This window comes from Myiozetetes cayanensis, unplaced genomic scaffold (genome assembly GCF_022539395.1).
Source record: "Myiozetetes cayanensis isolate MyiCay16 unplaced genomic scaffold, myiCay2020 scf16, whole genome shotgun sequence".
NCBI classification, from domain to species: domain Eukaryota; kingdom Metazoa; phylum Chordata; class Aves; order Passeriformes; family Tyrannidae; genus Myiozetetes; species Myiozetetes cayanensis.
Window position 1 is genome coordinate 843,996 of NW_026087270.1, and position 21,553 is coordinate 865,548.

Below are 21,553 nucleotides of genomic sequence, written 5' to 3' on the forward strand. Positions count from 1 at the left end.
CCCTCCAAGGAATGCTGTGAATTAGAAGGACAAAACAAAGCAGCCATTTAATTTTCCAGTGTTTTCCCTCCTCCCTGTTTGCCCAGTGCTGAAGGATTGAGGTAGTAAAGGTGATGGAGGTAGAGGGATAAGCCCGGGGACCTTAGAGGGTGAATGGTCTGTGTTTTTGAAGAGCAGAATGAAAACTTTGGGTGGTGTGTACTCCTTTAGTACCTAAAGATTGAGATACAATTCTTGCAGTACGACTGTCAAGAGGAGGCAGGTTCAGTGACCCAGTCCTGGTTTCATAAATAACCTCTTTTAGGCAACAAAAAATGCTGGCATTCAAATTCAAAATAGCAGTATGATTCTCTGTTCTAGTTTCTAATAAAATGCCTGTCATTAAGAAAGAGTAGTGAAGAATTCAGCTCGGGTAGGATAGTAATAAGACCAAGGATTAGAATAACTCAGTTAAGAACTGTTTAATTGGAAACTAATAGCTAGGCTACCTATTTGACATTGCAGGTCATATTACAGCAGTTGTTTCTGTTATTAAGTTGAGCAGAGTTGCACTTAGGAACATATGCAAATTCAGAATTTGCAGCTTCACGGATTACTGCTTCTTTTTGTCCATGACAGTTCTGTAACTTTCTTAGAATTCAGATTTATTTTTGGTTTTGAATATACACTTTAGAGTAATTGTTACTGTATCCAGATAGGATTGAAGTGTATTATACCTAAAGAAAATAACTGTAGCTGTAATTAATAATTATTCCTTACAAGTTAAGTACAAGCAAGGTTCTTATTCACATGCAGTGGGTGTTTTTTGCATGGAAGTCATTTGAGTTTTATTTTATGTAGTCCAGAGTTGTGCTTAGTAGAACATCATGTGGGCATACTTCTCTATTTTGCTATATAAAAACAGTAGCTGATTTTGATGAATTTTTAGAAAGAAACTGGACTGTAAACTGGAATTTTAGACAAAAGCACAGTAGGGAAGATTGTGAGAGCACGATCTATTTTACAGCTTGTATGATTTCAAGATGCCCATATGAATTATTCCCATTCAGATTGTCATATTTTAGGCAAAGCACTACCGATCATTATTAATCTGCTGTAATATTTGAAGTAAAACAATTATTCTCAAAAATAAAACATTAATGACAGAAGTTGAAGATTTTATACCAGTTCCTCTGAAGAAAAATGCTTGCAGGGCATGTTCTAACCAGTACTTAATATTCACAAATCTTACTGAATGACACTGCAGTATTATTCCCCCCCCCCTTGCAGTTCAGAATGTGTTATTGTGTTAAAAGACAGATTGGAAAGTAAATCTTGTTAATATATGTTTTAAAATGCTATTTGTAGTCTGCTCCCTCCCTTCTCTATTGAATGGAGCTGGCTGTGTGTTTCTTGCTGGCATTGATGTTCATAAATAAGTTTCCCTCTGAACACTGACTCTCCAAGATTGACCCAGCAAAGGTAGTACAGCTTTCTGTGGTCGGTTAATTCTGGTTTTGTCAGTATAAATGCTTAAAGCATTGCTGCTGCTTAGGAAAAAAAAAGCTGAAGGTGCTAAAGGATGCATTGACAATACTGACAGTCAAGTTGTAATTCTTGATTCTTGCAAGATACTAAATAGAAATGGTGCCACTGATTACTGGAGCCCTCACTGTTGATCACGTAACCGAACCGTGCCCAGAACAGCAGGAACCTGAGCAAGAGGTGCAGGAAAAGGCAACATATCCTGCCAAATTCAGCAGATCCTGCAGACCCTCTGTGAAAGCAGCAATCTGTTGAAATGCAAGATTTCTGGCTGCAAACCTTCTGGGAGCTGCTGTTCCCCCTGCGGCAGTGCGGGAGCCGACCCCTGCATACAGTGACCGCTGCGGCACCGGGGAGCCCAAAATAGCGCTGAGTGACTTCCAAGTGTAGGAAAACAGGCACTTTAGAACAGTTGGGCCTTTCTGCCCCGAAGTCCCCCTCATGTTGGTATCTCTGAGCAGCGTCTGGGGGCAAACCTGCAGCTCTCCAGCTCAGCTGAATGTGTGGATTTTTATTTCAGAGGTGCGGCTCGCACAAGGCAAATGCATTTAGATATCTTTACACAGCCTGAATCAGCTGCAGGGTTTTTAGCCTTTCTGTAGTGAATGGGGTTTGGTTTAAGGCTTTTTTTTTTTTTTTTTTTAAATCCTTTTTTTCCTAATTGTAACACGTTCTAATATTGTAACATTGTACAGATTTGCTTTAAACAGTGACTTTGAGGGAATTAGCTGCTTGCATCTGGTCCGATGTGCGCTGGTTTTCCCCCAGCTCAGCATTCAGAAAATGCGCTTGTTATACATTGTAATTTCACTTGAAGTACAAAGTTCACGAGTCCTTCCATCTTGACACTGCATCAGCTGTAGCTGTCGGAGTGCAAAGCTGCTAGACATAGATTATGCTGTTTGCCCTGAATCTTATCTAAACAGAGTCTTTTCTGAGCTTCAAAGATTGATAAGTTTCCATACTGCAATCACTCCCTCCAAGTACTTCCCTCATTCCCCCAATCTTTTTCCTCTTCTTTTCAACATGCACCTATTTGGAAGGAACAAATAGGTAAAATCCGTAGTGTCTGCCAGCACAGCTCAATCCCAGGGCTGCATCCAGACATGGAAAGAAATCTCTTGCTCCACGTCTGCATCTATTCATATTGCTTTTCTTAATGTCTCCATGTGGCAGACTGTTATCCTGATGCTGCCTCAGATGTGTGATAGCTCATCTCATGCAGGGTTTATAGTGGGCAGGATGGGTTTGCTGCTGAAAAATTCCATCACACTGATGCACTGTCATGGTACAACTGAAGAGCACAGTGCTGTTCAGACTTTTGAAGAAGAGGTCCAAGTTTCAGAGGTGATGGGGAGTAGTCTCTATTTCCCTTCAGTAGCTCTCTCCTGCATCTTGCTGAGGAATAGAGGGATGGCTTTTGAAGGAGTCCATCCTGGTCTGGAGCTGTGGCACTGGGATTCAAGGCACAGGGCAGGGTCAGGTCTGGTAATCCCTGCAGTCAGAACTGGGTGTGACAGAGCAGCAAATTCCCATCCTTTTGGGATGGGGAAGTTAACAGGCTCTTCTCATCATATTCTAAGGCTGACCCCAGAAGGCTGCAGATAGTTATCAACCCAGCACATGAAGCTTTGAACTGCTTCACTGTTGCCCAAACTGTGCCAGTGTTTGAGCACAGCATTTGGGTTTCTTGCCCCATGGCAGAGTTGCCTGACTTGGTGCTGCAAGAAATCAAGCTCAAAGACTGAGCAACTACTGAATATTTCATTTCGTGGGCCAAAAGGAAAGCATGAAAATCACAAGTATGATGAACATTTCTCTAGCACCCAAGTGAAGAGGGAAGAAATAATTGGTTTTAGTATTTAGATGTTGTTTTGGTTTGTTTTTTAAACTGGGTTTGATTGGAATTTTTAAAGACCTATTGTTTTATGTCTGATATGCTCACTGCCAGTTGGCAGATTTTAATCTGTTCCAGTGGGTTGCTCTGGTTGGACTGGGATTGTGTGTTCTGTCTGCATTTCAGTGGCACTGCCAGGGGACATTGGGCCTTTTGCCCTTGTCTCTGGACACTCAGAAATTAAATGTAACTTAACCTTAGCACAATTTGGGGAGAAGTTACTACAACCTTGCCATACTCGTTTTTTTAGTAAGATTGTGACATCTGTGCTGGCAAAAAAACCCCACCCTACAACAACAAAAAAACCCTGTTAAATCATTTGTGGTTTAATCATTGTCACATTACAACCACAAAGTACCCTAAGTAGTGGCCAAAAAAATCCTGTTAGGCCTTTTCATAGTACTTTCTGACCAAAGTGACTAAATACCACGCAGTAATTTTAAATTACTTTTGTATGCTGTTTCTACTTTATGTTCTCTAATGGCTTCTAATAAAACATCAGAAAATAATCACTGGAATGAAAATACCAGTAAGTTAACAGCAACTGAGGAACAGTTTATAGTGTGATGTGTTATAGCAACTCATCTTTTTAATTCTACTGCTTAAAAAGTTATGGTATGTTTGTTAAAAGATATGGGTGCTTTTGATTTCTGGTTTCACAGGAAGCATTTCTTTCTTTTTTGGGGTGTTGGAGGGGAAGAAAAATCTTCTTCATTGATAGTGTGATGAAAGAGGTCGCAGATTATTGCAGAGATCCTTGTATGATGTTTCTGAGTCCCTAAAACGTGGTGTTTTATCTGAAATTTTGTGGGTTTGGCAAACGGACAATTAGAGAGGAAATATTTTTAGGAAGCAAAACAATATTCATTTTATCTTCTTCTCTTCTGTCACAGTAGTATCTAAGAGTATCAGATATCATTCTAAAAAATTCTAAAAAAACTCTTTTAGCAAGTTTAATGCATTAAGTTGGCCATTTTTCAGTGGTACCTCACACAGCTGCAAACCTCTGCTGTGCTGTTTGCACAGTGTCTGAAAACAAATAACCTCCCTGGTTTTACATTTTCCACGAGCTTCTACATTTCATTATCTCCACTGTCTGGTGGGTGCTGTGTCGTTCATCCACTGTGTATCCCAAGGAATCTCGAGTGCTTTGGTTGCTGCACAGGGTGCTTTTTGCCCTGGTCTCTCGCCCAAGCAGCGCTGCACGGCAGGTGACGAATCACAGCCTCGTGAGCCGTGGTGACTGAGCTGTGCTGGGAGCCACTGGCTGGCTCAGTGACCTGTATTACCCACTATCTCATTTGGCAGAGAATTAAGAAGGGAGCAGACACCTCATCAGCAGATTTTCCTGAGTACAGACTCTTTTTGGTACAAGCTGTCAAAGTCCAAGGACCCTCCAATCTAGCTTTTTAAACCTCATCTGTCAGTGGACTAGAATTGGTTTATAAAGTGGCTTAAAGGTAATAATGGAATAACCTTTTTTGCATGAAAAGCACATCTGCAACTGTCATAAATGTTTTTACACAAAAAGCATGTCTTGCAACTGTGATAAACTTCACCAAAGCTTAAAAATAATAGTCCTGAATAGTATACGAGTAAAACATCCTAGTGAGTGATTGGTGGTGGGATGTTAGTGCCGGCTGGTGTTGCAAAAGCCAGCTGCTGCAGTAACTTACATCACTGATGGTAGAGTAACTTGTGTGGAAGTTGTTTTGTTGTGGTTTTTAGTTGTTTTTTAACTGCCTTTTCTCCCTACAAGAATGCTGGTAAGGTATTTGACTTCTGCTGCATCAACTTGCACAGAGCTCCCCACCGGACCACCAAAAACTGAAGTGCCTGCACGTCAAGTAGCCCCCACATATTAAGGATTCTTAGTACAAAATTATGTTCATTCAGCACCGTTTAGCTGGTGTGTTTTAATTCACATCTGCAAGGCTGCAGTCTGTTGGGCAGATTGTTCCCTGGCTGCCCCCACAGAGCCTTTTCCATTATTGTTTCCTTTACTGTGCTAAAGCCATCCCCACGTGGGTGTGGGCACAGACATCTGGGCACAGCGGGGGTGTCTCTGCCTCTGACAGAGGGACTCACACACTCTCACTGCAGGTCCTTGTGGCACTTCCAGGTTGTTGAATTGCACGTCATGGGAGAGTACCAAAAAGTTCCGTTCATGGCTTTCCTAATCAAGTTATCGACTTGATCAAGCCATCAACTCTGGTATTTAATTTTTCCTCCTTTCTCCACATTTTGCAATTATTGGAAGTTCAGTGTCTACAAAGGAAAATTAGATTAGCAGAACTCAAGGACTTCTGCTCTTAAAGTTGAGTAAAGAGACATGCTAGCTTGTCTCAGAGACAGCTGGGCTTACACAAGCCATTGTATTATAAAGATTCCCATTGCCAGATAAAACTAATACAATTTTAGGTTTAAAATAGCTTTTTAAAAAGAAGATTAACTTTTTAAAAGAGTAGTATATTTCTATTTATATTAAATGTATAAAACATATTCATATGCTTTTGTATAAAATGGACTGAGAGATCTGGAATTATGATGGGTCCCTGTTTTCAGTAGATTTTGTTCTATACTTTTAACTAATTGCCTTATTACTGTAAAGTAGTTCTTTCTCTTCACTAAGTTAATGTTTTTAAGATTGTAAGGGTAGCAGGAAATATTTGAAGACTCACATTTAGATCCTCTGTCTTTGTCAAATTACCTATTTTAAAAAAGGAGGAAAGCCTGTTTATACCTTATTGTTTAAGTTTATTTGTAGCATGATGGGAATCCTCCCATATCAAACAGGACAAGTTTATGACCATTTTTTAAGTGAAGACCAGAAAAGTCACTCCACTTAATTCACTGTCTCTAGGCAGCTCAAAAATGTCCTCATGTTTTGTCTTAGCACACAAGTAATTGGATGTATGAGTGTATTACACAGGGCTTGTAGGTTAAGTGTCTTGGAGGGGGGTGGCCTAATGCTACCACACCACAGTCATAATGGAATAAAAAGTGGAGCCAGACAATGGAGTATAAATTCAATCTATCTCTAAACTTTGCTTTTTAATTAAGACTATTTGAGCACCTGTTTATTTGTAAACCAAGATTTGTGTTATTTAGCGGGTGCCTCCAGCAGAAGTTTAATTTCCCTCTGCCCAGAGCTGCCCTGGTGCCATCTGCAGCTCCTGCAGGAGAATGCTGGAGCTGACGTGCTTCCTGTCTCCAGCAAAACGGATGGCACTGGCAGGATGGTGGAAGAGTGGTCCAGAACCATTTTACTGGGCTCTGTCTGAAGCACTGCCCTGGTTCCAAGGGATAGTCCGAAGCTGCAGATTTTCCATCCAGCCTCATTATTTATTTCGCAGTAGAGCTTTTTGTTGTCCTCGGTCTCTAGTGGAACAGATAAGGTATAAAAGCCAAGACAGATGGGGAATGCACAGCTCTGGGCAGGAGGAGGGGAGGGGAGATAGTTACACTTTATGTCAGTGAGCAAAAAAGAAAGAGGTAAAGGCGAGGGAAGAAGGGGCTCTAATGGATTTATTCAATGGCCAGAAATATTCAGAATTTACAGCCATGGCAGTCTTTTCAGTTAGGGCGGTAGCACATCACTCATTTGCTCTGTTAAACATCTGCAGACAAATGGATATGTGGTTTTGGTGGGTTTATTTCTGATCAGTTTGATTTTTGTATCTCTTCCTTAGTTTGACGAAGGTGGCTCTGTCTCTTTAAGTGGAGTCTGTGGGTTTGGACTGAGACCAGCAGTACCAGCAGAGCTGCAGAGGGAAGCTGAGCTGCAAACAACAGGCACCTCATGTCCAGCTTTCTCAGGCACCTCATCTTGACTCAGAGCATCCGGGATATGGTTGTGTTTTGTCTTACAGCCATGGAGTTCTGACCTTCGTTTATATCAAGAGAGGATGAGGCTTCAAATAATTGACTGGGGTCAGACATTACATGTGGCTTTGCAGTTATGGGGATGAAAATAGATGACTTGTAGTAATACTCAGCTAAGATACCATGGGAGAGATCTCAAAAGAACATCTAGTGTCCTCAGAAAGGAGATTAAAGAGTTTTAGAGCAATTAGAGTTGACTGCGAAGTGCAGAAGCTGAACTTGGACTCAGACACAGAAATTCTGTATTCTCACAGCTATAAAACAAACAGGAAAGCAACTGTGATTCACTAATACTTCCAGTGTGATATCCATGGTATTGATGTGATAGACTGTCATGATTTCAATTTATCATATGGTGAATTGGAGCCTAATGTGAGAGAGCTGTGAAATGGAGGTGAACCTAGGGAGGTGAAAATTGCAGTGCAATCAAACGTTCAGAAAGATAAGTTATTGTAAAATACAGTTATGTTGAACACGGTTGTCAAAGAGCAACTGGTTATAGTTGTATTGGTTCTTATTAAGTGACAAATCTGAATTCCTTTTCAAAGTAGGAATCCACAAAAATAGCACATTTTGAATGGGGAGACTGCACACATTTCACGGGTGAGCATCACTCACTTGGGCACCGTTGGCTTCTGTGGGGAGGCAGCACTCGGGGCGTTGTGCAGCATATCGTGCCTGTCCCTCTGCCTTGTGGCCTTGCTTGGCAGGCAGGAGCCTGCAGGCAGCAGGCTAAAGGTTTGGTCCCTGAGCAGCCTGGTGGGGACACGCTGAGCGGGCCCCGTGAAGGTGCGTCGGTGTCCGCGTGGACGGTGTGTGAGGCAGAGCAGCCACGTGCTGACCGGTTTGGTTCTGATCTTCATATCAGAGCCATAAAGGACAGCTGAGTCTTATTTAAGCACTCCCATAGGATGATTTCATTTCAGGCTTTTGAAGCCTCAGTACTTTCAGCAGAAAGTGCTAATGTAATTAAGATATGACATTCGTGTTCACAAGACCCTAGAGCTGCGTGTTTAAGGGGATTAAAGCAAATGGAACTTGATGGGGGTTTGGCTTTAAAAATTGCTCATTTCTCATTTGTTTAATCATGCCAAAATTGAACAAGGAAAATATTCTTCTACTGTACCTTAGCCCTAGTTGTCTTGACTCTGCAACTGCTCTGTTGATGATGACTCAAAGCCATGGTGAACTAATTAAGACAGCACTGTGTTACTAACAAAAGAGCTGCTTTCTTCCTCCCTCCTCCCCCCAGCAGTTTGTCAAACAAAATTGTATCCTATACCAAATAATAGCAATCTAATGTATCCTGGCACTCTGTCTCTAGTCAACCAACAGTATTTTGTAATGCTGCTTTAGTACACGTATTAGAGGAGTTGTGTTTTACACAGCCCATTAACACAAGGGAATCATTAATTTCTGGAGAGCGTCTTTGCCAGAAAGATGTGGGCTTTAAATCTTCAACCAACGTAGAAAAGTACTGTCCACCTCAAATGTTCTGAATTAGTATGATCACTGTTGAAAATAATGGGATACTAATATTTTATGCTCTTCCTTTTAAATAACTGCATTCTACAGTTAACATTCTTATAGAAGTCTCACTGATAACATTTACATCTGTATATACACACTTAGATACAGTGTCTTAATATTTTCGATGTGGGTCTGGATTATAAGGTGCTGCTGTTTCTCCTGTTTGTAGTTTTCTGTACTTTGCAGGCATGTTAAAATATCTTTGTCTTGTTCAAAGTACTTTTTGTGCTAATAACGTAGTCGCTCTTTCCACCTTTGTTTTCTATACAAACAAAGGGCACGTGTTACATCTGGGTTTTTTTAAAGTCCGTGGTAAAATCTCGTAGCAACAGTTAACTCAGCTGCTGGTTTCTGCTCTCCAAGGGGTCGCCTGGCCTGATATGCACCGTCTGGCTGACAGAGTCCATCTGGAGGAGCTGACTAGAATTGGCATTCTGAAAGGCAATGTAGATGACATGGTGAAGGTTCATCTGGGTGCAATATTTATGCCACACGGACTTGGACATCTCCTTGGAATCGATGTGCATGACGTTGGAGGCTACCCAGAGGTTAGTGTTGGTCCATTCTCAACTCCCCTGCAGATTGAGCCCTCTCAATTCAATCAGCTTTTTTTGTTCTGTGTGGGTGGTTACCCAGTTGCATCTTCTCAGGGGTGGAGCAGATGCACATTTAAGTGTCTCTTTTTTTTCAGGTGTGGTATTTTATGCAGTTTACTTTGAGGAAATCTATTAGTTCATTAAAACCTGAATTTTTGATGGGGAGAAGTCAACTGATGCCACCCTTTGGGCATTGTTAATCTGTTCAATTTCTACATAGGTGGTGTTGTTGCTCTGTGAGTCACTGGTCCCATTCAGGCATATGCTGTTCTGTAGCAGAGCATCTCAGGACCTCTAGCAAGACTCACTTGCTCCATTCCAGATGTGAGACAGCTGCAGGAGCCCCTGCTGCACCTGGGCAGCAAATCCTAAAGGCTCTGTGATATGGAAACAAGCTGGCTCATATCCCTGTCTTGAACTTTGATGTCCAGTGTCAGCATGGACACCACTGTAGATGACTTGTCCTGGGATGAGAACAGAAAGAAAAAAAAAATCCCTCAAGTTGTTCAGTCTTTGCAAATGTCAAAGCATAAGCTCTTGTATTCTGAGTTTCTGCAGAAAGCACAGGATGACTGCCTTTTGCCTTGAATTAACTTGGTGATTCACTTGGTCATCTGAAAGCAGAATAGGTAAAATTCTGTAACCAATTAATGGCAATATGTTTGCAATGATAGCTAAAGAAATAAAATCTCTTAGGGGAATTGAGCTTAAGGTTTCAATAAAGAAAGGAAGTTTACAGCAGCTTCAGAAGTATTTCAGAAGGATTTTCTGTGTTAGGTTGTGGTTATTTGAGGCTGTTGAAGGGTTTTCAGTAATTCAATATGAAAATGAATCATTTGTCTTCTCTCATACGTAAGCTGTTCTTTTACAAGAAGCTGCAGAAGAAACTAAGAACTTTATAGGTAAGGTTTAAGCATATTTTGGAGCTTATTCATGTTGGGGAAACAGCTGCTATTGCTGGTTCACTTTTGCAGGCAGGGGAGAAACAGTATTTAATACTCGAGGGTACCCATTATGTTCACAATATAATTATTGTTGAGACAGTATTGTGATAACGATGTATTAGCACCAGCTAATAAATGTACATAATAAGAATGAAACAGAAATCAAAAGCAGCCCTATTCTGATTTGAAGGTTTCTGCACTTGCAGATAAAGGGTGGATGTTTGCCCCTCTGTCCCTCCTAAGTGCATTCTCCCTGTACAAATAGAGATATTCAGCAAAGCACAAGGATTGGGATTCCTTGAAGAGTTCATGGGCTCAAAAATCCAGGCCCCTGCTGTCTCATGCCTTTGCTTAGACTGTTTTCACTTGTGTTGTGAATGACCTTTCTGAGTTTGGTGGACTAAAACAACTGGAGCACACGCTCAAGACTTGGTAGGGCAAAGAGATAACTAAATTTTAGGAACAAGGGAGAAGAACTCTGAGAGTGCAAAGTTACCATGCTTGGTTTTTATTCAAAAACAGCATGTTTTGAGGGTTAGAGCAAGTACTTTAATGTCAAGAGAGATTTCTAGAACTGATGTAGTGTGAGTCTAGAGCAGTGGACCCTGTAGACCTTCCATCTCTCAGCAGATTTCAGTAGTGTGGTAAACAAGCCATAGAATCATTTTTTGAAACTAATTCTTATTTTCATACAACCAAATTTATGATTGGCAATTGTCTGATACATTATTTTGGGGTGTATTAAATTTAAGGGTGGTTTTGTGAAAGCAAGATGATAAATCCACAGTTTTGAAAGAGCAACCTGTTACAGATAAAAATGCATGTAGGAATTGGATTGCCAAATGAATTAGGCTCTCCAGTTTCATACTGACTGTGTGTAAAAATACCAGAGCTCTGTGTAGAATTCTATACCTGCAAATATTAAAATTATTTCTTACATTAAGGACATTTGCATGGCTAATTTACTTTCAGAAATTAATCCTAAATAGCAAATTTCTTGAATATGGAGGAAGCATATATGAAAGCCCACGAGTGAACTGCTAATGTTCTGTATTTGCCTATAAATGTGCACACAGAACAGGGTGTGTGGCATCGCCTCAGTCTGAAAAATTATGAATTCTGGGTTCTGCAGCACTAATTTCACCTCTGTTAGACCTGTCACTTCTCTCTGACCCAAAGCATGAGGTGCTTTCCGTCGGGCTGTTTGCCCAAGGGGACGTGCTGAGCCTTGGAGCACCAGGAGGTGGAAAACACACCCCAGGAGCCTGGTGATGGGCTGAACTGAGGCCTTCTGGGCGGCATGGAAGGACCGTGGGGCTCAGGGGACAATTAATCTACACGTGAGCCACTGGGCACCTTCCATGCGGGTGTGAGGCGTGTCTGTGTCAGAAGGGAGAAGGGTTGTTGTCCAGGCCTCGTTGTCTCATGAGAAAACACATTTTGAATACATCCAGTACACTGTGGAGTGGTTTGTGATGCATTTCAAATGTCTACCAGCTAGTGAGGTCTTCACAAGGAATTTCATAAAGCCATCTTGGTGTTTATTGTACACTGAGCCCATGCCTGTAGTATCATGCTCTTTTTTTCTAGCTGGTTAAAAAGCAACTTCTTTTCTTTTGGCAAAGGGAATTTCTGGGAGTATTACAAAGGATTTTTTAAAAATAAAAACTTTCCAAGTGGATATTATTCCATTATTTTTTCCTCAAGTGTAAACAGTTACATTTGAAATAATACAATAAACGTTAATTTCCTAATTTTTATCCGTCACAAAGTTTTGTGTGTTCCAAAAAAACTATTTCCAGACATTGTTAGCTTAGATTAGTTATTCATTGGTAGCCAAAGATTTCTTTTTTCAAAATTGGCAATAATAAGTTTTCATCTTTTCCAGTAAGCTGCTTTCACATGCAGCACTGAACAAGCACTTTCTTCCTCCTTGACAAACACTGTAAAATGCTCGCAGATTTTCTGCAGAGCATACTCTAGGATATTAGAAAATATAACATTTCCCTTCCTTTTTTTTTTTTTTTTTTTTTTTTCTGTGATAAAGAACAATCGGGTTTGGCCAGAAATAAACGTGTCTTCGTAGCTCTTTATTTTAGGACAAGATGTTCAAAATAGTGTAACTGCCAGTGTTTCCCCACTGAAACATGTAAGTAAAGGTCCTGGTTTCCAGAAGTGCTCAGGGCTCCTCAGGGAATCCCGTCTCCCACGTGTGCCGTGGAGTTCCTCACAGGGGAAGGGAGCACCGAGCGCTCCTTTGAAAATCCATCCCCCTCTTCTGGGGGCCTGACTGCAGCTCCAGCAGTTCTGAAAACCCAGCCCCAGTGGTACTAATCACTTCAGAAAATCTGGCCCTCAGTCAGGCAGAGCTTCAAAGGGTGAAAACCCCACTGGGCTTAGCTTCAGCTCTAAAATTTAATCATGGAGATGGTTTTCTCACATTCTTTCAGTTGTTTCTGGTAAATTCGATATGGGATATAAAGGAGGGTTTGTGTCTGTTGCAATGGAGGAACTGTGGTAGGTGATCCCAAATTTTCAGACCCTGGGGTAGATGGGGCTGAAGTTTTCATTTAAATCTAGGTTCTGTGTCTCTAGATGCTTGAGTTGATTCAATTTCATGTTATATTAATTGACTGTAAGGCTCTAAAGAATGCTAAGTACATTTGATGACTTTCTATAATAATAAGCCAGTTAATTTAAGTTAGGTTAATAACTACTGTGATTTTAGCATCTTATGAATTAAGGGTTTCATTTTGTTTTGTTTTGTTTTGTTTTTAAATTATAAGATTTACCTTAGTTTAAATTTTTAATTCCATTTTCATGGAAAACCGATCCTTTCTTTGCTCTTCTGCATCAACAAATTAGGGTTAGAGGTTTGTTTTGGAGTTATCCATGGGCTTCCATTTCTGTGCATGCTGGGGGAACATCTCTGCTGCTCAGAGGGGTGCACAAGCTGTGTCTGGCTTGATCAGAAAGCTTACTCCCAGGTCCCAGATGACTGTCTGGGGATTTAGGTCACCAAAGCTACTAGAGAATACAGGAATAATCTTGTTCCCTTTCTTGTTCTGGCAAAAATTATTTTCCTTATGTATCCTGCTTTATGCTGAAGCAGAAGATTTCATTTTTTTGTGGTTAGCATTGCAAATGATGCATTAATGTTTTTTTCCTTTAAGAAGCAGAGGATGAGGTGAATTTACCAAGAAGCCTAAAGCTGTTATGTAGGGCCCCAGTGATGCAAATTGCTTCACTTGGCCATAACCTTGCAAAGCCTTGCTCAGTGTACCCAGGACCTGCAAACATGAAACAGCCTGCATGGAGGGCACTTATAGGAGCAAAGAGAAAAAAGGGCCTTTCACTGATTTTAACTTTGGGTTTTGTTCTTGCATGCAATTGTACACCTTGAGAAAAGATCAGGAGAAAAAAACCCTGCTGCTTCTGCTTCATTCAAGGGGTCCCCTTGAATCACTTTGATTCCTTGAATTCCTGCATAGCAGAGACAGGGGGTGGTGTGGGCCACCGAGCAGGCAGCGTGCAGGAAGGAGAGAGGTGGGTGAAAACTCTTGATTCTGCAGCATTTCCATGCAGGGCACCACTGAAATCCATAGTGCTTGTTGTTATCTGCTGGGTCAAACACCAGCCAGGGGACTTTCCCCTGGGCTGGGATTCTTCTGTGAGGTTTAAATCCCTCCCAGAGTTCGATAAGTCTTCTAACCCCGCTGTGGCATCTTACTTGTGTTCAGAAAAGTCATGATCAGTTCCCAGCAGCTTTTACCGGTGAGGACAGGTGCTGGAATTTGGGTACTTATGGAAACTTAGGGCCTGAGCAGAGGCAGAAGAGGAGGGAAGGCTCAGGTGCTGTCAGTGCAGTGCCAAGGTGCAGACGTGCCCTGTCGTACCAGAGTTTCCCTACTCTGCTGAGAAAGAGTCACTGCACTTGGGGTTTTTAGTTGCTTGGTTTGTGTTTCATTAGTTCTGATTAATTTTTTTTCTGATGGAGATGCTTGCTTATATTTCTTCGACTTTTTGAGGTTTGTTACAATGGAATTTGTGTACTAACAGAACTTTTATATAAATGTATTTTTTATCCAAATATTTCTGAAAATTTAGCAGCAAACAGTGGAGCTGGTCTATTTTTGAACAATGCATTCTAGATGCAGTAGGAGAGAAAAAACAAGACAGTAGTGTTCTGCTTTAAATTACATGTAAAAGTAAGGTATCATTGGTATACTTTAAGTTTTTTGCTATGCCATATTTGCTAATATTGGTATTTATCACAAAAGAAAAGGCCTTTCATTTAAGACTATCATCACTGTATGCTTTCTGTGTGTCACAGAAAACCTGTCCATTAGATTTCAAATGGTGCTTGTCATTGGTCTTGTTCTAAAATAGTGCAATTCTTTATCTCATTTCTTATAAATTCTCCAAATATTCTCCTTCAGGTTTATGCTGTAGTTGTCAACTTGATGATTTTTACTATTTGCTATGCTTTTTTCCCCTCACACTTACGTTTTAAGAAAAAGAGAAAAAATATTTATTATTTCCATTATGATATCACTGGAGCTGGGTGACATCTGAGGATCAGAAAGCAAAAATTACATGGGAAGTTATGCTCAGAGCCACAGTGATGGACTGAGATTCAACTCCATCTGAACCATCAGGCAGCAGTGCCTCGAATAAGTGGCAGGTGACTTTTCCTCATTCTCTGCACTAACAGGAAAATTATTAGGCAACCTGATAATATACCAAGGAAAAGAAGAAAATGTCTCAAGTAAAATAGCCAGTTAAACATCGTGTGCTCTCCATTCCCCCACTATTAACTTTGAGCTGTGTCCCAAAAGCTCCAGCTAGTAATTGGATTCTCCTGCAGAAGTGGAAGCTTTGACTTGGAAATGCCACAAGTGATACGTGGTGCTTGGAGCACATTCTCCTGGAACCTGATTTCAAAGGCAGGAGTGACAGCAGTTCCTTCAGGTGACTACAGGCAGCTCAGGCTGCTGGGGAAAAGCGGGATAGATTGAATAAACTAATCTTCATTAGTAACACTCAGCAAGTGAAACAAGGACTTGGAGAGAAGGGAGCAGGAGACAAGTTAAATGGAATTCGGGACTTTTATTATATTAGCTGCACACAGCTCCGTTCCTTGTGCAGTAAATGAGCTAATTAGAAGTTGGGTATGTGCAGTGGGAGAATAGGGAGGAGTGAAAGAGCTGACATTTCACTTCGGTGTTCATTTCATATTATCTAAGTGTAATCTTAGTATGCTTAATTTAAATACTTGATTGCACTTAGCTCGGTAAAGTGTTTGGGACTTCATTGTGTACTGGATGTGTCCCAATGGGCACAGTCTGTTTGTCAGGCTCAAAAAGTTCTGTGATGATTTAACTGGAAAAAAACTACCAGAAACTAGTTTGTGTCTCTACCTGAGTCTTTTCCTGGGAGTCAGTATTTGCAGTTATGAGTAGCTTTGGTGTTGCCTGCTGTGGCTGTGGCTGCTGCCATTGCCTGGCTAGAGGAAACTGCTGGGTGGTGCCAGCTGAGCACTGCAGCCCCTGGTTCTGGGGGAAAAGGTGTCCTTGCATCTCTGTGCTTGTGCACCTCTAGGTAGTGTGATGAGCAGCCAGCACAGGGACATCACCTGTGGTTTTCTTCTGTCCTGGTCCAAAGAAAAACCCAAGATCAGGCCAGCTCAGGTGGGCCTGGAGCCATCTCTGCCTCTGATGGCTTTGCCTGGTAGCCACTGTCTGTGGAACAATAATAATAATAGATGCAGTGTGATACACACTGCAGCTCTTCCATGCAAAAAGCAATAGATACCTCCATTAACCACTAGGTTGCTTAGGAGCAGTTCCTCCTTATACTGATTATAAGAAGTAATTCATCCTTACACTGAGATATTCTGGGAATATTGCAACTTCTAGCCTTCCATGGCCATTTTTCTGGGGGATAGGCGGATTTGCATACTTCCTAATTCCCTGCTTATTCCAAAAATAGATCTGTATTTTATATTACTCTACACTTAATTTGAACTTTTATTTTGCTTACATAGTAATGAAATCAGTTTACATAATAATTCTCTTGTTCCCTTGACACTCCTTATTGCCTAGACATGCTGTTTTTTGTTACCTTAGATGAACCATTAATTGGAATCCAATGTTCTTGGCAGGAGTACAGTCACAAATGACAGTGTCATACATCTGTGCTTACTGGGGGAGGAGTGTCTCAATTTTAAAATGTGAGCAGTACCTCCAAATAAAATCTGTCTTAGAAAACAATTTCAGATACAGTCTGTTGTTGCAATATACAGGAGAATAAAGAGTTATTCAAAAAGTAATTTTCCCAGAATATAGCTGGGAGTATCTTTTCAGATGCCTAGGCATTAATATTTTCTAGACTATTCTCTACACTTTTTTGGAGGGCAGATTATCAGTTTATGCTTTCCTGTTGTGCAGCACTGAGTGCAACAAAGTCCTGCTCCATGGCCAGGCCTCCAGGATATAATGGAAACAGAAACAGATACCCACAGAGTTGCTGCACCAGCACCCACATTTTTGCTCTTCATTTCATCTGACTACAAAACAATGTCATGGTTATTGTTGAAAACAAAGTTTGTGCTGTTTAGCTGAGAAATGTGGGGGAGTCTCCTCACAAAGAAGAAAATCCATTAATGGCAGAAGAGTAATACTGATGGATGGCAGTGAGAGGTTTCCCCATCTTTGCTCCCAATAGAGTTTGACTTGATGGAAAATAGCAGATCCTGTTTCAGACCTGTCAGCTTCTGTTTGGGGGTTGTGGTGTTTCAGTCATTTAAAAAAAAAAAAAATCCTCAGTTTGTCCTACTTTTCATAAACTGAAGCAAACTGAGAACTGACAGCTGTCAGCCCCTGGACCTGAATGGGCATGGTGGCTACTGGGATGGTCATGAGTGCCCAGAGATCAGATGCCACACGGGATGCTGAAGCCGTAATCTGATGTGTGTTTAAATCCAGCACTGTTCTCAGAAGAAGGGGTTTTGTCATCTCCCCAGCTTGGTCACTTCCCTGCTCTGCTTGTTCCCTGTGCCAGCTCATTTTGTCCTTCAGCCTCGCAGCAAACCGGGCTGGGGCTGTCCTCTGCTCAGTGTGAGTGGCCACGTACAAGCCACAGCCACCACCCGTGTCTGTCTTCATTCCTGTCCCACATCTCTCGGTGAACACCTTGCTAGCCTCTGTTAAAAGGGACTGTAGGTCTTCCTTGCCACAAGCCCACCCTCTGGTGCCCTGCTTGCTCTTCAGCTTTGCAAAGCTGAGCAGTGTTACCCTTTCTCTGAAGGCCCACTAGAGATGCTTCCATGGCAGAGGTGTAGCTGCTTCACTACATGCAAAATCCAAAGGTCTGGAGATGAACCCAAGAGCCAACACCACCCAGAGTTGAGATAGGATGGGGGGAATACCAAAGAGAGTTCCTGAATTCCTTCCAGAGAAGTTAAAATTTTACTCTTGGGTGAGCAGCAGTGTTCAGGTGCCTTGGGGACTCTCCCTGTGTTGGTAACAGCCTGGGGAGCCTGCAGTGCTGAGGGACACGTCCAAATGTGAGTCTGGGGCTTGCTGCTGAGTTGTGGATGTGCTCTTGGCTTCTTGGAGGGCAGACTAGCAGCAGGATCAGAGTGGGAGCAGTCTAGACAAAGTGTCTATGTGATGCTTTAATGGCTGAAGTGGGCATTGAGGCTTGATTGTCACACCTGGTGTTCAGCATCATTTCTTTTAAGAAAAGGCAAAAAAATGTGGAGGCTGTGCCAGGGCTGCCTTCAGAGGATGTTTGCCATTGTTTTCCTCTCTGCGCATTCATCTTTCCAGCATCTGTCTTGGATTGACTGCCTTGGAAAAGGCATTTACAAGTAGAATTGAGGAGAAGTGGACTTTAAAAGCCAAATATGGGTTTTTTGTTGTAAAGCAGCCGATAGATAGTTGGCAAGACACCAAAAGGTCCAGACACTAATCTAATTGTTTACAGCTCATGGAGAGATTAATCCACAAGATTGGATGCCCTCATTTCCTTTACGCATTACAATGAATGTGTGAAATGCCAAACCCCATGGGGCAGCAGCAGAGAGAAAAATGGCTCCATTTCAGTGTAGTTATTGTTTCAAGTTTAGAAATATATTGATTTTCTGTGGGTTTTGATAAGAATATAAATGCAAAATGCCTTGCTTAATATCAGAGCATTCTGGTTTCCTGGGCTCAGTAAAACAAAATTGTGTTTTCTTCTTTTAGTGTAAAGTAGTGCTCTGCAAAGTCCAAATCAAACATATGACATAAAACATACTGAATACACAGTGAAAATGGGCAAACCTGCCTCCAAATGTCCAGGCTGGTTAGCTCTGAAAATCTTGGCTGCTGTAAGATGCTGTGCATTGGAACAGAATAAGCTCTGCAAAGGGAAGAAAACCACCCCAGCAAGAATAAAGCCAACACTGCTGAGGGGCTGTTGCAAGCAGTATGTCTGTAAAATGGGCTTTCTCTGAACTGAAAGTGTAACTCAAGAGCAAACAGTGCTGCAGGGCTGTACCCACTCTGAAGAGGGAATGATCCAGTAAGATGAAAACATGGGCAATCTGCAGGGTATGCTGTGGCCTCCCCCTGTGCCCCTGCACTGGCGGGGCCCCTGCACCAAGGGTAGCGCTGGGCAGGGCACTGTGTCTGGGAGAAAGGGGATGTTTCATCCTCGTGATACCAGTCATGCTCCGAGAGATGCTGACAGCAGTCGCCCCTCCTGCCCACGAGGAAAATTACCCTGGCTTGGGCCAGAAGCAAGATTTGGGAAGGCTGCATGGAGACCAGATAAATAACGCCGTGGTCTCTCTGACTCACTGGCCAGAGCAGAAAAGATTTCATGAGCAGAGGGGGTGTGTGCATGTTTGCAAGCTGGTGGGCCGGGAGCTGTTCACGGGTCATCGTGATATTTTGTTGGTGAAATTTTGCTACAGTTGCAAAGAATTTTCAAAAAGCTAATGGGACTGAGATATATTTATTCCGATGTTGCAATACCTGGCACATTTGAGGGAAGAAAATTAATATCCTTAACTAGTCTTTGCAGTGTTTCTAATTCCTTGACTTAAGCACGTCCTCATATATCATTTTACTTTACCAGCTTTTGGGAAGGAGAGAATGTTTTGCTAGTCAGGGCTTGTTTTGACTTAGCTTTTAATAATACCAATCAGCACCATGTTGCCTGAAAGTCTGAATCTGACAAAAGTTTAGTTTTAAATGGGCTGCTTTTATGAGGTCATGTGTAGACTCATTGCTCCTGAATCAAGATCATAAATGTGTAATTTTAATAACGTTCGGTGAGAATAAGTATTTGCATATCCTTGGAGAAATTCTTCTCTGCTGCATAGTTCAGCTATTTCAGCCATGACGTGGCAGGGGCATTTCAAGATCTGCATGTCACTTAAAATACCATGCTCTGCAAGGGAGGGCAGAGAAAGGAGTAGTACAAGTAATTATTTTTCCTTCACAGTGCAGTATTTCCCCCAAGGTAGAGAGTAACAGTACCATGTCAAAACCCAGGATTTCTGTGGTGCGAAAAGCAGTTTGGGTGTTGAGTTGAAAGCTGGTTATTGCCCTGGGTGAAAGCTAAATGAGGACTGATGGGAGGGAGGTCATTGCATAGCTCAGTTTCGGTCCTTTGTGATTATTTCTTGTATTCTGTGTGTCTTACGGAGTGGTCAGCACAGGAGGGCTTGATTCTTGGCACGAGGCCACCCGTGGCTCGCTGTCCTGCGTGCCAGCCCCCGTGTCTCTCGTGCAGGGAGTGGAGCGCATCGACCTGCCGGGGCTGCGGAGCCTGCGCACGGCGCGGAGCCTGGAGCAGGGCATGGTGCTCACCATCGAGCCGGGCATCTACTTCATCGACCACCTCCTGGACCAGGCCCTCCGCGACCCTGCGCAGTCCTGCTTCATCAACAGCGACGTCCTGCGGCGCTTCAGGGGCTTCGGCGGGGTGAGTAACCCTCAACAGCGTGCTTTTATTAACTGGCTTTCTCTTTGCTTGCCCTCACTACCTACTTGAGGAGAAGCCTTTTGGAAGTCTTGCACGTAAGGGCTGCTCCTGAAGCAGCACCTTGAGTCAGTTGGGCCATTTGACTCTTCAGACAAACTGGGTTTTTTTACTCTGATTTTTAAATGCGATTTTGTACTAGTGCTGTTTGATTAACAATAGGCCCGTATTTTCCCACTGACTGAAATACCCTCTGTCAGCACTATACAGTGCTAGGTGGGTGTTCTGTCTAATGTGTGAAACGTGGATCTTATGAAGTACAAGACTGAGATCTGTAGCCCAGAGTTGGCTTCTTTGACAGCAGCACAGTCCGATGCTTCCTTCCAAGGCAGAAGAGCCTGATGCTGTTCAAGTTGGGGAGGCAGTAGATAAAATCAGCAATAATTGCTCTGACTGGATTTGACAGAAAGGCATGAAACCTGTCCCTGTAAAGCCCTGTTTTCCAAAAGAATGGCTGATGGTCTTCCCAAGCAGCCGTGCTCAGGGTGACAGCTCAGGCAACAGCGTAAGTGCAGGAGGATTGGCCAGCTCAGGAGGTAGAGGTGATCTGAGTGACCATTCCCAGCTGCTGGGCAAGTAGAGGGGCCTTGTTTGTCCTTGCTCTCCAGGGCACATTTCCCATTCAAAGCCACCGCCCTCACAGAGCGCTCAGAAGTTGCAGTGGCTTCCAGTGGGTTTTTATTTCAGCAGGGCAAGCCTTTGAACGATGCCACATTGGTCTCCAGGCTTCTGTGTTCCTGCACAGAGGAGATAGAGCAGGCAGCTGCCATGCCCTGTCCTCCTCATGGCTCTTCTGCTCAGTCTCAACGCAACTAACAATCACTGGCAGCAGCGGTGATTTTCTGGTATGAAAAGTCACTCATTAGGAATTGTCTGCTGCTGCCATTGACTAATTTATCACTGTAGCCCAGCCATGAGAGGGTAATTGCTGCAGCACTTTGGTCTGTGCTGCCTTTGAGGCCACCAGCCCCGACAGCAGAGCTGTGTGTGCCACCACCAGCGGTGTGAGCCAGGCGGGCTCCTGGGCAGCCACCCGGGATGGGTGTGCAGTCCCATCCAGGGGCACGGGATGTCACCCCTGCTGATGCTTCATTCACTGCTGAGCTCTGGGACGCTGTCTGTCTCTGTGTTGTTTCTTTATC

At 42.6% G+C, this 21,553-nt stretch overlaps 1 protein-coding gene across 2 annotated transcripts in view; it reads left to right on the plus strand.

Annotated features, from left to right (window-relative positions):
* The window catches only part of PEPD (peptidase D), a 134,417-nt gene that overhangs the window by 106,045 nt on the left and 6,819 nt on the right, over window positions 1–21,553 (plus strand). For both annotated transcript variants that reach the window (XM_050311623.1, XM_050311624.1), the window contains 2 exons: window positions 9,200–9,384; window positions 20,163–20,354. In XM_050311623.1, the coding sequence (XP_050167580.1) occupies window positions 9,200–9,384; window positions 20,163–20,354 (377 nt within the window). The remainder of the gene's footprint in view (window positions 1–9,199; window positions 9,385–20,162; window positions 20,355–21,553) is intronic.